This window comes from Orcinus orca, chromosome 5 (genome assembly GCF_937001465.1).
Source record: "Orcinus orca chromosome 5, mOrcOrc1.1, whole genome shotgun sequence".
NCBI lineage: Eukaryota > Metazoa > Chordata > Mammalia > Artiodactyla > Delphinidae > Orcinus > Orcinus orca.
In genome coordinates this window covers 101,449,035-101,467,688 of record NC_064563.1, presented here as the reverse complement: position 1 = coordinate 101,467,688, position 18,654 = coordinate 101,449,035, and the positions used below count along the sequence as shown (strand labels likewise).

The 18,654-nt window shown below is 37.6% G+C and overlaps 1 protein-coding gene across 2 annotated transcripts in view; it reads right to left on the bottom strand.

The window, feature by feature from the left end:
- Window positions 1-453: 453 nt before the first annotated feature.
- The window catches only part of TOMM70 (translocase of outer mitochondrial membrane 70), a 45,165-nt gene continuing 26,964 nt past the window's right edge, over window positions 454-18,654 (bottom strand). For both annotated transcript variants that reach the window (XM_004272606.1, XM_033433314.2), the window contains exons 7-12: window positions 17,260-17,394; window positions 16,077-16,184; window positions 15,084-15,200; window positions 4,043-4,140; window positions 3,332-3,454; window positions 454-909 (exon numbers count right to left, since the gene is read on the bottom strand). In XM_004272606.1, the coding sequence (XP_004272654.1) occupies window positions 756-909; window positions 3,332-3,454; window positions 4,043-4,140; window positions 15,084-15,200; window positions 16,077-16,184; window positions 17,260-17,394 (735 nt within the window). In that variant the 3' untranslated portion in view covers window positions 454-755. The remainder of the gene's footprint in view (window positions 910-3,331; window positions 3,455-4,042; window positions 4,141-15,083; window positions 15,201-16,076; window positions 16,185-17,259; window positions 17,395-18,654) is intronic.

Sequence of the window (18,654 nt, the reverse complement as noted above, 5' to 3'; positions counted from 1 at the left end):
TCTCAGTCTTCTAGCACATATATCAATTAGAATATCTTGCTTCTGCATAATTTACTCTATGAAAACCAGCTGCTGTAGACTTTAAGAACGATGTACATTATCCATTATAGTTGAAGGGGGTCAAAGGTTTAAGCGTCGCCACTGCATCTAACGTTCTGCAGAATCAGAGGCATTGTGCATGCTGACAGTGGTTAAAAGGGTCTCAATTTTGCTGTCGTAAAAACAAAATCCCCACTTAAGCTGTTTCCTTCAAAAAAAAGTTAACTAAAAGGGATTAATCAAATCTAAAAGAATCTTATTTTACAGCACTTACTATGTTAATTTAAAAACCAACATGCTGTAAAACTGCAAAATACTCATATATTATACACACACACACGCACGCACACACAAAGACAAGATCATCCAGAACACAGTCACCCTTCCACCCCCCTCAAAAAAAAAAGTCAGATCAACAAATCAAAATTTTTATTTGCATGGCCAATTATCATTTGTACTCTTTGCAACTTCATTTTAATATCCCTTTAACAGGTTCTAAGCTTTTGTTGCACAGGGCATAAAAGCTGCAACACTGCAAACTCTCTTCAACAGGCACTCCCACAACACCTAAAAATGAAACAGATGTAACAAATGACAACAGCACAGACAGAAATACTAAGCTCCACCATTCAACGTAGTTCACGACAGTGTCTTTAGGGTTCAGTTGAAGAGGGGGTAAACTCCTAAAAAGAGGGTCATTTTCCTTCCCCCGTATTTTATAATGTCGGTGGTTTTAATCCATATTTCTTTGCAACTTCTGTCTGGGCATGGGCAGCATCACAGAGTGAGTATAGATGAGCCATCTCCATTTCTGATTTGGCCAGGTTAATAGCTTTGTTGAACATGTCAATGGCTTTCTCCATGTTTCCTCTAAAACAACAACAATTTTAAATGTTTCAGATTCAACAAGCACTTCACAGAATGCAATGAAGTTTATAAGTGAAGCTACATGGAGCCTGACCTTTAAGTTTCAACTATGACTCTAATAAAATGCTTCTTTATAACAAAATAATGCCTAGCATATAGAAAACACTCAATGAATGTTAGCTACTATTACAAATACTATATGTTTATATTATGCTACTTGTGGTCTTTGTTTGTGGTCTTTGTTTACAGATAAGAACAGTGAGACTAGAGAAACTAAATGACTTATTTAAAATCATAATCATATCTGGTTCCTAAATTCTGCTTGTTTCTACTCCACCATGAGGCTCCTTTAGAAAGCAGTGACATAGCCTCAGAGAACATTACAGGTATTCAGGGGCCTTACCTTCACAGATCTGTGTGAGCCCTACCAGCATATCCCTTACCCAACACTACTCCATACACACAGGTCTCCCTGAGTTCACTCATGCTCATAATGCTCAGATTATTTACTGCTTCTCTGCCTGATTCTAGCCAAATCCTCACCTTTCTAAGGCCCAGTTCAAATACAATATCCTCAGTAAAATACTCTCCCCTTCCCACGCTAGAGGAATTGGCCGCTCCCTCCCCACTGTTCCCATGATTCTATTGTCATTCTATGCACAGTCAGATGAATATATATTGATATTTGTTTACACCACAGTCTTACCAGATCCTTACGGGACACCTTTCAATTCCTAGAACCTAGTACAATGCTTGGTAGCTAGTGTCCATTTTTTGAATAAATGGATGAATATGCTTGGTCAAAAAATATATAATTTATCTCTTACAGTCTAACTGTGATCAGGCTCTATATACTTGCCAAGAACCAAGAGCTATTTTAAGGTAACTAGTACTGGCTATGTATATATGCATACATGCATGTAATCTTAAAATAAATACTGTATTAAGTCCCCACTATATATATGCCAGTTAGAATCTAAGAAGTACAATGTACCTCTGGGGAGACTGTACTCAATCTCCTACTACATATATTGATACAGTACATAATAGATTTAATTAAAAAGAAAATAGCTTTGAGAGTTCATGTTCAGATATTAGGTAGACAGCAGATTTGCTAAATCCTAGGATAATCAGCAATTTCATTCATTCACATTCACTTATCTATTTGTAAAGCAGGATTCAGAATGGATTTCTTAAAGTACAATTAACACACAAACAAAATTCATCAAACCCCATAAATCAGGGGTCCTTAACCCAGGCTCTAGGAACAACTTATCTGCAAAGAGTTTTTGTATGTGCATTATTTTAGGAAAAATCCACAGCTTTGCTCAAAAGATTAAGAACTATTACCCCATCATATTCTAGTATGAGAATATTTTATACACATTAACAAACTGGCAATTAAGAAATAATTTAATATTTATATGCAACTGTCAGTATAGATGGATAAAAAGAATCACAAAAATTTTCATCAGCCTATATATATTCTGCCTACTCTGGAGCAGAAAGACAGAGGACCCCAGAAGTGACTGCATGACAGGTTATTAAGACAACTCCTACTAATTCCTGACAAGCAATGGTGGCAAGATCTGTTACTTTCGGCATCAGTGAAATATGGGCTCATGTCCTCTTTCTACGTGCTTACCATGTAACCTTGTTATTTTAACCAGTCTGGGCATCAGTTTCTACACTCTTCAATTAAATGGAGGATCATATAACCTCAACCTTTATAAAGACTGGGGTAAAAATCAATTGAAATAATATTTGGAAAGCTCCTAGAGTTCAGTACCTGGCCTAGAGTAGATACTCAAATGGACAGCAATGCCAGTATCAAGATGGTACATTACACTAAATTCTATGGCATAAAGAGTTATCACCTATTAATGGTGGATCTCAAGTGCAACTCTGGATAAACATTTACAGAAAACAAGAAGTTACATGAAAGAATTGCAAAAGTTCTTATCCAACTCCCTGATTTTAAAGAAAACTCGGGGGGCTCAGAGGTGATGGTGCAATTTGCCTAGCCACTTGGCTGTAGCAGGATCTAAGTCTCCGGGCAACGTGGCTGCCAATCCTTATGCTACACTGCACTGCCTAAGTACACTGCAGATGTTTTCCCTCTAAGAGAAATAATACAGGTGAAAGGAGGAAAAAACACAACAGGTATTGGAGAAAGATCAAGTTTCCCTTTCTAATGTATATGCCTGACTTAAACAACTTTTAAGTGTGACTTTTAAACAGGAAAAATAATTAAACAAGGCAAATCAAAGTTGTATAGTTTCAAGGGAATATTGCCTCAAAAGGCACAACGTGTTAAGACTTAAAAATTTTATGATTATTGACAATAACCTGTCTATAATGAGAAGAATGAAAAGATAAATATGGAGATGCCCTAACTTTCCTAAGGACAGACTCTAGAAGTTACCTTTGTACTTCAATAGTTCCCATGGTTTCATATGCAAAATCACATTTATTGTCAATTTCAATAGCCTTGCTGATAAGCTCCAAACCTCTATCCAGATCTTGCTTCCACTGAAGCTGAAGTAAACTGCAAATGCAAAACAGCAGTCAGATGTGACCATGGCCCAGTATCAACTGGCTCTCAATGAATTTATAATTTAATTTACAAGGAAAAACAAACTCTAAAACAGTACAGAATCAGCATCAAATTGGTTTTTTGCCCTCAATTTATAATGGTTTTGTAGTCTAAATTCCTTATTATGAAAAGAGTGTCCAATGGTCTAGGCTCTATTATTAACTTATTTTGCACAGCTTAATGTTTTACTCTGTATAAATTTAAGTGAAGTTTTAAAATGACAATTCAAGTATACTAGGACAGGAAAAACTTATCTTACATGTTTCCTATTTTGATACAAGTTAACATCTGACAGGATGTTCAGAACTGAAATACTTAAGCTAGGGTGAAAATAGCATATTTACTAATTATTGTATAATAATGAAACATAAGTAAAAGAAAAAGTAACAGTGAAGCATGCACAGCACTAAGAAATTTTTCAGTTAACACTGACACTATCTACCACAGTCCCCTTTCTCAGCGACCAAAAGAAATCTATCTTACTACTATGCAAGAAATTTAGTTTCTTACTGGAACAAACAGACCCACAAAAATACATACCCTTTATGAACGTATGTTGTGGCATTGTCTGGTTCCAAATTAATACATTTATCATACATTTCATCAGCTTTACCAAACTGTTGTTGATCTGTTAATGCCTATGTGAAGAGATACTTCAGTTAAATTTAGGTAACTGTCACCCTAAGCAGTTAAAAGTATACTGCTTATTAATTATTAAAATTTACTTCATGTAACCATTCATTACCAAATTATTGTTTTGGGGATTAAACTTATTTAAAATGTTGCATCTTAATTTTGGGGTTTTTACATAGCAATATTATAAATATGAAATCTTAACTGTTCTCTTTATTAAATTTGTTAGTAATATGCAATAGGAGAAGATCTAATAAACTCTAGAATACAGAAAATCCCACTCTTGGTGCAAGTTCTAATATCAGATTCTCACAGGTACATTCATGTCACTTATTCATAATTTATCATAATATATCCTAAGGGAATTACTTTAAAAACAATACTCATTTGGAAGGATAAGTTCAGATAGGTATGTTAACTGTTATCAGAGTCATTCCTTAAAAATGATTGGTCAGAGAAAGCAGCTACAATCAACTGTTTGAAGGCAAATCCCATGGCAGAAATGGAAGGCTTGGTTATGTGGATACCAGATCATGCTGATCAAACTGTAACTCTGAGAGTTAGCCAGCATCTAAGCTCAGCTTCAGGGTTCAAAGAAAAAAGTCATACTATGTAACTGTATGTAACTATACATAACTCTATGTATAAATAAAATTTGCTATATATAGTAAAGCAAACATCAGAAGAGGGACCAAAAGACAGAATCTTTAGTGCAAACAGACTTGTAATAATGCTAGTGCTGATAAGATGATGCTCAAGTAGGGCTTCCCTGGTGGCACAGGGGTTGAGAATCTCCTGCGAATGCAGGGGACACAGGTTCAAGCCCTGGTCCAGGAAGATCCCACATGCCGTGGAGCAACTAAGCCTGTGCACCACGACTACTGAGCCCGTGTGCCACAACTACTGAAGCCCAAGTGCCTAGAGCTGGTGCTCTGCAACGAGAGAAGCCACCGCAATGAGAAGCCCTCGCACCGCAATGAAGAGTAGCCCCCGCTTGCCGCCACTAGAGAAAGCCCGCGCAGCAACAAAGACCCAAAACAGCCAAAATAAAATAAACTTATTTTAAAAAAAAAGATGATGCTCAAGTAAGCCAAAACCTGTTTTGAAGGTAACATAATGAGGGAGAAATGTACAATCATGAAACCTCTGCAAAAGAGTTGTTCCTAGTATTTGGTTTCTTTAAAAGCTAGTCAGTGGCCTTTGCTCTTTTAGCTGCTTATAGAAATCTGCACCAAAAAAGCCTTTCTGAATTTCATTTCAGTGATGAAGATGCTCCTGTCACCTTCTGGCTTGTTCCTAATTAAATATAAGCCCTAAACCCAAGTGTACTATTCAATACAAACGTCATACAATTATAATGTGTGTTTGTCCTATTTTAACTTCTATACATTCTATAAAATTTTATATATACATGCTTTCACAATTAATTGAGCATGTAGTCAGCAACCAATGTATCATTTTGTTTTCTGTCTAGGAATTATAAGAACAAAGACTGAGCAGATAAGATTTTAAACTGAGGTTAATGAATTCCTGGGTTGCAGAAGTAAACCCACACACCTATGGTCAATTAATCTTCGACAAAAGAGGCAAGAATATAAAATGGGAAAAAGACAGTCTCTTCAGCAAATTGTGCTGGGAAAGTTGGAGAGCTGCATGTAAATCAATGAAGTTAGAACACACCCTCATACCATGCACAAAAATAAAGTCAAAATGCCTTAAAGACTTAAAACATAAGACATGACACCATAAAACTCCTAGAGGAGAGCATAGGCAAAACATCTCTGACATAAATTATACCAATGTTTTCTTAGATCAGTCTCCCAAGGCAATAGAAATAAAAACAAAACTAAACAAATGGGACTGAATCAAACTTAACAAGCTTTTGCACAGCAAAGGAAACCATAACCAAAAAGAAAAGACAACCTACAGAATGGGAGAAAATATTTGTAAATGATGAGACAGACAAGGACTTAATCTCAAAAATATACAAACAGCTCATACAAATCAACAACAAAAAAACCCAAACAACCCAACTGAAAAATGGGCAGAAGACCTTAATAGACATGTCTCCAAAGAAGACATACAGATGGCCAGCAGGCACATGAAAAGATGCTCAACATCACTAATAGAGAAATGAAAATCAAACCTACAACGAGGTACCACCTCACACCAGTCAGAATGGCCATCATTAAAAAGTCTACAAATAACAAATGCTGCAGAGGGTGTGGAGAAAAGGAAACTCTCCTACACTGCTGGTGGGAATGTAAATTGATACAGCCACTATGGAAAACAGTATGGAGGTTCTCAGAAAACTAAAAATAGAATTACCATATGATCCAGCAATGCCACTCCTGGAAATATACCTGGACAAAATATGATTCAAAAACATACATGCGGGGGTGGAGTCAAGATGGCGTACTAGGAGGATTTGGAATTTACATCTCCTTACACCTAGGGTACCTACCAGGCACCAGTGGGGAACCATGGTCAACTAAGGGGACAGGAGGAACCCCCAGCGACCGGGTAGGATGTTGGGTGTGGGGGGAGTGAAGGGGGAGAAGTGGAGGTGGGACGGGTCTGGCGCCCCTGAGGGGTGGCTGGGGGAGGGGAAGGGATCCCACATCCAAAGGGGAAATTGGGGAACCACTGGGAGGGCAGAGGATCAAAAGGGAGTGTAGCCAGGTTTCCCCTGCCCCCTTGGGCCCCCAGTAAGAGATACCGGGCCTGATCCTCTGCCCACCTAGGACCCCTCCAGCCACAAGGGTCCTGAGGGAATGGGAGGCAGGGAAGGGGGAGCAAAAGTAAAGGCCAGACCTATGGGACTGGCACCCCTGAGGGGTAGCTGGGGGAGGGGAGGAGTTCCTATACCCAGTGGGACCTACCCAAAGTTAGGAGTCCAGCAGCAATGGGGGAAGACCCTGGGGAGACGGTTGGGAGAGGGGTGCGAAAGAACAGAAGGGAACACGGCCAGTGCTTTTCCTGTCCACTTAGGCACCGGGGAGCCTGTTGGGCTCCGAGGCCTAATACTCTGCCCTTAAAGCCTCTCTCCTGCTCCACAGAACCCAAGCCCCGCCCCTACACCCCCACCCAGGGCCCTACCTCTGCACTCGGAGACCCCTCCAACGCGCTGGGCCTAAACCCCACCCACACACCCTCACTCAGGGCCCGACCTCCAAACTCTGGAACTCCACACTCCGGAAACCCTCCTTTGGACATACTGCCTCTCCCCTTCCTTGATCATTCAGGTCCTAAGCAGAGGCCCCACCCCATGCTTGAAAGTCACCCCGCCTAGGCTCCACCCCACACTCAAACGACACCCCCCCCCCACCTGCCTAGGTTCCGCCCCACCCTAAACCCCACCCCTGCCTAAGTCCCACCCCACCTAAACTCTGCCACCACTGGCCAAGGCTTTTTTTTTTTTTTTCCTTTTTCCTCTTTTAGATTGGGGTTCTGTTTTACCTTGTTGATTCACTGTTGTTGATTCTTTTATATTATTATGTTCCCTAATAAATCTTTTATTTTTCTAATTTTATTTTATTCTTTATACTTTGCTAGTGATCTCTCCTTTTGGCTTGTTCCCCCTTCCCCTTTTCTGTTTTCTTTTTTCTGGTGTGGTTTTATTTTACATTGTTGCAGTTGGTTCAATTATAGTTTTATTTTTCCTAATACATTTTTTATCTTTCTAATTTTATTTTCTTTGATACTGTACAGTTTTGTTTTTTTTTTCTGTTTTCTTTTTTTTACCGCACCACAAAGTTTGCGGAATCTTGGTTCCCAGGCCGGAGGTTGGGCAACGAGCTCCTGTGGTGGGAACTCCAAGTCCAAACTGCTGGACTAACAGAGAACTTAGGACCCCAGGGAATATCATTCAGAGTGAGGCCTCCCAGAGGGCCTCATCTCAGCACCAAGACCCAGCTCTATCCAACTGCCTGCAGACTCCAGTGCTGGATGTCTCAGGCTAAACAGCCAGTAAGACAGAAATACAGCACCACCCATCAAAAAAAAAAAAAAAAAAGGAAATTATAAAAAATACGTTACAAACAAAGGAGCAAGGTAAAAACCTACAAGACCAATTAAATGAAGACGAAATAGGCAACCTACCTGAAAAAGAATTCAGAGTAACGACAGTAAAGATGATCCAAAATTTTGGAAACACAATGGAGAAAATACAAGAAACATTTAACAAGGATCTAGAAGAACTAAAGAGCAAACAAACAGAGATGAACAACACAATTACTGAAATTAAAAATACTCTAGAAGGAATCAATAACAGAATAACTGAGGCAGAAGAACGGATAAGTGAGCTGGAAGATAAAATGTTGGAAATAACTGTCAAGAAGCAGGATAAAGAAAAAAGAACGAAAAGAATTGAGGACAGTCTTAGAGACCTCTGGGACAACATTAAATGCACCAACATTCGAATTATATGGGTCCCAGAAGAAGAAGGAAAAAGAAAGGGTCTGAGAAAATATTTGAAGAGATTATAGTCGAAAACTTCCCTAACATGGGAAAGGATATAGACAATCAAGTCCAGGAAGCACAGACAGTACCATAAAGGATAAACCCAAAGAGAAACACGCCAAGACACATATTAATCAAACTATCAAAAATTAAATACAAAGAAAAAATATTAGAAGCAACAAGGAAAAAGCAATACATAACATACAAGGGAATCCCCATCAGGTTAACAGCTGACTTTTCAGCAGAAACTCTGCAAGCCACAAGGGAGTGGTAGGACATATTTAAAGTGATGAAAGGGAAGAACCTACAATCAAGATTACTCTACCCAGCAAGGATCTCATTCAGATTCGATGGAGAAATTAAAACCTTTACAGATAAGCAAAATTTAAGAGAATTCAGCACCACCAAACCAGTTCTACAACAAATGCTAAAGGAACTTCTCTAGGCAGGAAACACAACAGAAGGAAAAGACCTACAATAACAAACCCAAAACAATTAAGAAAATGGTAATAGGAACATACATATCAATAATTACCTTAAATGTAAGTGGATTAAATGCTCCAACCAAAAGACACAGACTGGCTGAATGGATACAAAAAAAAGACCCGTACATATGCTGTCTAAAAGAGCCCCATTTCAGACCTAGGGACACATACAGACTGAAAGTGAGGGGATGGAAAAAGATATTCCATGCAAATGGAAATCAAAAGAAAGTTGGAGTAGCAATTCTTATATCAGACAGAATAGACTTTAAAATAAAGACTATTAAAAGAGACAAAGAAGGAGACTGCATAATGATCTAGGGATCAACCCAAGAAGAAAATATAACAATTGTAAAGATTTATGTACCCAACATAGGAGCACCTCAATACATAAGGCAAATGCTAACAGTCATGAAAGGGGAGATCGACAGTAACACAATCACAGCAGCGGACTTTAACACCCCACTTTCACCAACGGACAGATCATCCAAAATGAAAATAAATAAGGAAACAAAAGCTTTAAATGACACATTCAACAAGATGGACTTAATTGATATTTATAGGACATTCCATCCAAAAACAACAGAATACACGTTCTCCTCAAGTGCTCATGGAATATCCTCCAGTATAGATCATATCCTGGGTCACAAATGAAGCCTTGGTAAATTTAAGAAAACTGAATTTGTACCAAGTATCTTTTCTGACCACAACGCTATGAGACTAGATATCAATTACAGGAAAAAAACTGTAAAAAATACAAACACATGGAGGCTAAACAATACGCTACTAAATAACCAAGAGAACACTGACAAAATCAAAGAGGAAATCAAAAAGTACCCAGAAACAAATGACAATGAAAACACGACGACCCAAAACCTACGGGATGCAGCAAAAGCAGTTCTAAGAGGGAAGTTTATAGCAATACAATCCTACCTCAAAAAATAAGCAACATCTCAAAAAAACAACCTAACCTTACACCTAAACAATTAGAGGAAGAAGAACAAAAATACCCCAAAGTTAGCAGAAGGAAAGAAAACATAAAGATCAGACCAGAAATCAATGAAAAAGAAATGAAGGAAAAGATAGCAAAGATCAATAAATCTAAAAGCTGGATCTTTGAGAAGAGAAACAAAACTGATAAACCATTACCCAGACTCATCAAGAAAAAAAGGGAGAAGACTCAAATCAATAGAATTAGAAATGAAAAAGGAGAAGTAACAACTGACACTGCAGAAATACAAAGGATCACGAGAGATTACTACAAGCAATGATATGCCAATAAAATGGAAAACCTGGAAAAAAATGGACAAATTCTTAGAAAAGCACAACCTTCCAAGACTGAACCAGGAAGAAATAGAAAATATAAACAGACCAATCACAAGCATTGAGACTGTGATTAAAAATGAAATTGAGACTGTGATTAAAAATCTTCCAACAAACAAAAGCCCAGGACCAGATGGCTTCACAGGAAAATTCTATCAAACATTTAGAGAAGAGCTAACACCTATCCTTCTCAAACTCTTCCAAAATATAGCAGAGGGAGGAACACTTCCAAACAAAGATGTCACAAAAAAAAGAAAACTAGAGATCAATATCTCTGATGAACATAGATGCAAAAATCCTCAACAAAATACTAGCAAACAAAATCCAACAGCACATTAAAAGGATCATATACCATGATCAAGTCGGGTTTATCCCAGGAATGCAAGTATTCTTCAATATATGCAAATCAATCAATATGATACACCATATTAACAAATGGAAGGATCACAACCATATGATCATCTCAATAGACGCAGAAAAAGCTTTTGACAAAATTCAACACCCATTTATGATAAAAACTCTCCAGAAAGTAGGCATAGAGGGAACTTTCCTCAACATAATAAAGGCCATATATGACAAACCCACAGGCAACATCATCTCAGTGGTGAAAAACCGAAACCATTTCCTCTAAGATCAGGAACAAGACAAGGTTGTCCATTCTCACCACTATTATTCAACATAGTTTTGGAAGTTTTAGCCACAGCAATCAGAGAAGAAAAAGAAATAAAAGGAATCCAAATTGGAAAAGAAGAAGTAAAGCTGTCACTGTTTGCAGATGACATGATACTATACAGAGATAATCCTAAAGATGCTACCAGAAAACTACTAGAGCTAATCAATCAATATGGTAGAGTAGCAGGATACAAAATTAGTGCACAGAAATCTCTTGTATTTCTATACACTAAGGATGAAAAATCTGAAAGAGATATTAAAGAAACACTCCCATTTACCACTGCAACAAAAAGAATTAAATACCCAGGAATAAACCTACCTAAGGAGACAAAAGACCTGTATGCAGAAAACTATAAGACACTGATGAAAGAAATTAAAGACGATACAAACAGATGGAGAGATATACTATGTTCTTGGATTGGAAGAATCAACATTGTGAAAATGACTATACTACCCAAAAGCAATCTAAAGATTCAATGCAGTTCATATCAAACTACCAATGGCATTTTTCACAGAACTAGAACAAACAATTTTACAATTTGTATGGAAACACAAAAGACCCCAAATAGCCAAAGCAAGAGCGAGAAAGAAAAACGGAGCTGGAGGAATCAGAATCAGGCTCCTGGACTTCAGACTACACTACAAAGCTACACTAATCAAGACAGTATGGTACTGGCACAAAAACAGAGATATAGATCAATGGAACAGGATAGAAAGCCCAGAGATAAACCCATGTACATATGGTCACCTTATCTTTGGTAAAGGAGGCAAGATTATACAATGGAGAAAAGACAGCCTCTTCAATAAGTGGTGCTGGGAAAAATGGACAGCTACATGTAAGAGAATGAAATTAGAACACTTCCTAACACCATACACAAAAATAAACTCAAAATGGATTAAAGACCTAAATGTAAGGCCAGACACTATCAAACTCTTAGGGGAAAATATAGGCAGAAGACTCTATGACATAAATCACAGCAAGTTCCTTTTTGACCCACCTCCTAGATAGATGGGAATAAAAACAAAAATAAGCAAATGGGACCTAATGAAACTTCAAAGCTTTTGCACAGCAAAGGAAACCATAAATAAGACGAAAAGACAACCCTCATAATGGGAGAAAATATCTGCAAACAAAGCAACTGACAAAGGATTAATATCCAAAATATACAAGCAGCACATGCAGCTCAGTATCAAAAAAACAAAGAACCCAATCCAAAAATGGGCAGAAGACCTAAATAGACATTTCTCCAAACAAGATATACAGATTGCCAAAAAACACATGAAAAGATGCTCAACATCACTAGTCATCAGAGAAATGCAAATCAAAACTACAATGCGGTATCACCTCACACTGGTCAGAATGGCCATCATCTAAAAACGTACAAACAGTAAATTCTGGAGAGGGTGTGGAGAAAAGGGAACCCTCTTGCACTGTTGGTGGGAATGTGAATTGATACAGCCACTATAGAACAGTATGGAGGTTCCTTAAAAAACTAAAAACAGCACTACCATATGACTTAGCAATCTCACTACTGGGCATATACCCTTAGAAAAACCATAGTTCAAAAAGAGTCATGTACCACAATGTTCACTGCAGCACTATTTACAATAGCCAGGACATAGAAGCAACCTAAGTGTCCATCAACAGATGAATGGATAAGATGTGGCACATATATACAATGGAATATTACTCAGCCATAAAAAGAAATGAAATTGAGTTATTTGTAGTGAGGTCAATGGACCTAGAGTCTGTCATACAGAGTGAAGTAAGTCAGAAAAACAAATACCATATGCTAACACATATATATGGAATCTAAAAAAAAAATGGTTCTAATGAACCTAGGGGCAGGACAGGAATAAAGATGCAGACATAGAGAATGGACTTCAGGACACGGGGAGGGGGAAGGGTAAGCTGGGATGAAGTGAGAAAATAGCATGGACATATATACACTACCAAATGTAAAACAGATAGCTAGTGGGAAGCAGCCACATAGCACAGGGAGATCAGCTTGGTGCTTTGTGAGCACCTAGAGGGGTGGGATAAGGAGGGTGGGAGGGAGACACAAGGGGGAGGAGATATGGAGATATACATATGCATACAGCTGATTCCCTTTGTTATACAGGAGAAACTAACACATTGTAAAGCAATTATACTGCAGTAAAGATGTTAAAAAAAAATGCATGTACCCCTATGTTCATAACAGCACTCTTCACAATAGCCAAAACATGGAAACAACCTAGGTGTCCATCAACAGATTAATGGATAAAGAAGATGTGGTACATATATATACAATGGAATACTACTCAGCCATAAAAAAGAATGAAATAATGCTATTTGCAGCAACATGGATGCAACTGGAGAATATCATACTAAGTGAAGTAAGTCAGAAAGAGACAGACAAATACCATATGATATCACTTATATGTGGAACCTAAAATATGGCACAAATGAACCTATCTATAAAAAGGAAACAGACTCACAGACATAGAGAACAGACTTGTGGTTGCCAAGCAGGAGCGGGAGAGAGAGAGGGACGGACTGGGAGTTTGGGGTTGGTAGATGCAAACTATTACATTTAGAATGGATAAAGAACAAGGTCCTACTGTATAGCACAGGGAACTATACTCAATATCCTGTGATTAAACTATAATGGAAAAGAATATATTAAAAACAAAGAAACAAAAAAAGAATTCCTGGGTTGTACTTCATACTGCAGAATTTCAACCCTTAATAATGCAGTGATGGTAGGACTTTATATAATAGATCCGACACAATCAATCTTCTATAGTCCCTCTCAATAAACCCTCAAAAAGAAAGTTTTATCCTGTGGAACTTTTCTTATAACTGGACTAAAGATAACATGAAGGAAATTAAAAACAAAACAACCCTAAAAATGTCTGGAGGTAGGAGTCTAATACAGACGGTCATTTTTAAATGCTTCCTGTTTCTGTGATGTTTGGGGGGATAAGGAGGGAGGGGAACAACATTTCTTTGGAATAAGAAGAATAAGAGAAAATATATAGAGTTTTGAGATACCAAAAGCAGCTTTCACCTTAAAGAGTAAGAAAGAAACAGTCATTCACAGATCAGTTAATTAGGGGAAAAACTCTTTAACTGTGGCTATAAGAAGTTAATCATTTTCATTTAAATGGATAATTTAAAATTAATAAATAAGTTTTCAAAGACTTCAAACTATAATTTAAAAAGTGGGGCTTCCCTGGTGGCGCAGTGGTTAAGAATCTGCCTGCCAATGCAGGAGACACAGGTTCGAGCCCTAGTCTGGAAGATCCCACATGCCACAGAGCAACTAAGCCCGTGCGCCACAACTACTGAGCCCACACACCACAACTACTGAAGGCTTAGAGCCTGTGCTCCTCAACAAGAGAAGCCACTGCAATGAGAAGCCCACGCACCGCAACAAAGAGCAGCCCCTGCTCGCTGCAACTAGAGAAAGCCCACGTGCAGCAACGAAGACCCACTGCGGCCAAAAAAAAAACCAAAAAGTGAAAATAATCTGAATTTAAATCCTACTTTCCATAGCTTCAATCCTAAACCAAGGAAAGCTTCAAGAATTTTAAACAAACCAGAGAGATTAAAATGAGCTGTTACAGACTATCTAACCATTTAAAAGAACAGTGATCAAATAGAAAGAAAAACCTTTCCAAGGACATTTCCCTCACCAATTGCATACAGAAGATTTTCCTAAGATAATTAAATTTCGCAAATCCAATCCAAATGAAAACATGAGGGAAATGCTCTATTTAAGCTTCCCCATGTTACAAGTTTAGGGCCACGGTTTTCAAATTGTATAACATAGGAAGCCCTCTTAAGATGATCCAGGACCATCCTGAGGACCAGGAGAAACAAAGCAGGAACAAAGCCATCTGCTTCCACAAAAGCTGCAACAAGAGAAGCACTATTTTCTGATTTCCAGGCTAGCATTCAAGATATGAATGCAGTTCTTTAAAAAAGATCTGGCAAGTGAAAAAATATGAAAAATGACATTTACCTGGGCATATAATGCATAGCCTTCAGCACACCTTGGAAATTTCTTTATGACCTCTTCAAAACCTTTCATAGCTGCTTGGATTTGTGAAGAATTGTTTCCCGTATATGCTTGGCGATACTGTGTAAAAAAATCAAAACAGGCCGGTCAAATCAAGAACTCAAAAACTCAGGAAATGTTAACATATTATAAAAGTCACACAAAATTACATAAGTATTTCCAGAGAAGCAGGCAATCTGCTACATAATTTGCTGCATCTAAAAGGGTTCCACGGGAATATCTCTAGAGCAGGGATCCAAAGGCTATGTACAATTAGGACTTCATTGCCACTAAACAATTTCAAGATGTTCAGTATTCTAGAAGAAGACAAACTAACTTGTAACAGGTTAACTTTGTACATAAGTAGGGGAATTTTAAATTCAATATATTATCACTTTATTATTTATTTTTTATTATTACTTCATAATAAAAGTATTATAAAGCTTCATCTGATAACATTTTTAATCTGTAATATAAATGTGTTTGTGACCCAATTTCTTTCTTTAAAAGGAAAATCCTTTTAGGACTCAGGGTATGGGGTTAACTGAAGTATCTGATTTCACTAGAAATGGCCTTATTTTACCTAATTTTCAACTTTGTGTTTCTGAATATTAATAGCTCTACAAAGGCGAAATGAGAGATGAGTTATATGGTGTCATGATTGCAGAGTATTTCCTCTAAATGCTTTTGTTCTTCATACTGGTTTATGGTAGAGAATTAGAGAGAAGAGTGCTGTTTAGGGGGCATAAAATCAGGGACAAACATCTATCAAGATGAACCAAATAAGGCATCCAGAGAAATACTGGAGCAGAACCTCAAGTAATACACACTTCTACTTTCCTAAACTGACATTTTTTTCTCCCTGTCAGTAGATGATTTTGTAGACAATAATACTCATTTTTGTTATCAATGGGAAATACTGATGTTTAGGAAAATACAAAAGAAAGTCAAACCTACCAATGCAAAACATTTCTGAGCTTGTGCCAGAGCAGACTCAGGTCTTAATCTAATACATTCATCAAAATCTGCTACTGCTTCTTCAACTTGATCAAGCAGTATTTTCAGCTAAGGAAAAAAAGTACATAGATAAACGCAGTTCAAAATAACAAGTACACCAGTTAAATATGTACCGTGCCTCTTAGTACAGCTCTGCATAATGCTATGCATGAAATTATTCAATATAGAATTACTTTCTAGAAATAGTGAACTAGAAAATCTTATAATTTTAAAGGAAAGATTCTAAAACTTAAAACCAGTGTCCAATTTTTTTAAAAAGCACTATAAACCTACTATTTTTCATCACTCTTAAGTGATTTTTCTTCTAGAAAATGAAGTATCTGTACTTTCAAACGTCAAAGTAGATCAGACAGTAGATAATTACATTTCAAATTAATCTTAAAAGACACTACCAGTAAGGATCAAAATACCAAGAATTTTAAGGTTATCTCAACACTTCTTAAGACCCTTCAGACAGAAATATGAGATAAAATTCTCCATTAGAAAGAACCTGACTTTTCTGTTATTATATGGATTAGCCCATACTTTCTACTCTAATGCATTCCAAGAAGCCACGTCACACAAGCAGATTTATAAAGCCGTGTTTTCTCCAGATGAGGCTGAAATTGGGAACTGTTTTCTTCACTATATATTTTTACTAAAAAACAAATATGCATGTTATAAAACTCCATTCAGAAGAGATTTTTTTGATACTGTCTGGATAATTCAGGCTAATATTTCCTTACAGCAAGAAGCCCACAAAAATCATTCTGTTGATTCTAGCATTAACTCAAAATGCTCATTACATTTTCTTTCTTTGTCACTACATGTTTTTAATGTTTTAATGTTGAAACATGTTTTACATGTTTTTAATGTTGAAAACCTATGAAGCAGAAACACCTGAAAAACAAACCTGATATGCAAAAGCCAACATTTATAGCCTTCCTCTTCCTTTTTTTTTGCAAGTAAATATCAGGACAAATGTTCAAGATGGGACTAAATAAATGCCAACCCAAACTGTAAACCACTCTGATACTTTGTTCACAGCTATCACAAGTGATGCAAGAAAACTTTAAAGACATTCTCAAAATGGTATCAAATTCCTCAATTCAAAGATCAGAACTTTTTAAGAAAATTAATTTACCTGTCCTCGGTGGTGATAAACATCTGCATTCTGAGGATCGATGTCGGCAGCCATGTTAAAATCCTGAGTAGACAGCAAAGGCTGCTGCTGTTGCATATACATGCTGCCTCTTTTGATGAGAGCATTTGCTCGAAGCTATATACCCCAAATGAGGAAAGATTCATCATTACTACTTTTATTCTAATTTAGTTTTTTTAAAATAACAGCTGTATTGAGATGTAATTCACGTACCATAAAGCTCACCCTTTAAAAGTATATAAGCCAGTCATTTTTAGTATTTTCAGAGTTGTTTAACTGTCACCACTAATTCTAGAACGTTTTCATCACTCCCGAAGGAAATCTCATACACATTAGCAGGCATTCCCTATTTCCTGCCTAATTCTCAGTCCCTAGAAACCATCAGTCTTTTTTTCTCTTTCTATGGATGTGTATATTCCAGACATTTCATACAAACTGGAATTGTACATAATGCAGTCTTTTTGTGACTGGCTTCTTTCACATAGCATGTTTTCAAGGTTTGTCTATGTTGTAACATGTATCAGTACTTCATTCTTTTCTTTTTTAAAATATCTTTATTGGAGTATAATTGCTTTACAATGGTGTGTTAGTTTCTGCTGTATAACAAAGTGAACCAGCTATATGTATACATATACCCCCATATCCCCTCCCTCTTGAGCCTCCCTCCCACCCTCCCCACCCCACCCCACCCCACCCCTCTAGGTCATCACAAAGCATTGGAGCTGATCTCCCTGTGCAGCTTCCCACTAGCCATCCATTTTACATTTGGTGGTGTATATATGTCAGTGCTACTCTCTCACTTCATCCCAGCTCATTCTTTTTTAATGGTTAAATAATATTCCATTGTATAGATATATCACATTTTATTTATCTGTTCCCCAGCTGATGGACATTTGAGTTGCTTCCACTTTTTTTTTTTTTTTTGCGGTACGCGGGCCTCTCACCGTTGTGGCCTCTCCTGTTGCGGAGCACAGATTCCGGACGCGCAGGCTCAGCGGCCATGGCTCACGGGCCCAGCCGCTCCGTGGTATGTGGGATATTCCCGGACCGGGGCACGAACCCATGTCCCCTGCATCAGCAGGCGGACTGTCAACCACTGTGCCACCAGGGAAGCCCAAGAAGGCTTCCACTTTTTGGCTCTTATGAATAATGCTGCTATGAACATTCACGTACAAGTTTTTGTGTTGACATATGAATTCAATTCTCGTGGGTATAGATATCTAGGAGAGGAACTACTGGGTCACATGGTAACTCTATGTTTAACATTTTGAGGAACTTCCCAACCCCAACTAATTTCCAAAGGGATTTTACCATTTTATATTCCTACCAGCAATGTATGAGAGTTCCATCTTCTCCATATCTATACTAATACTTTTA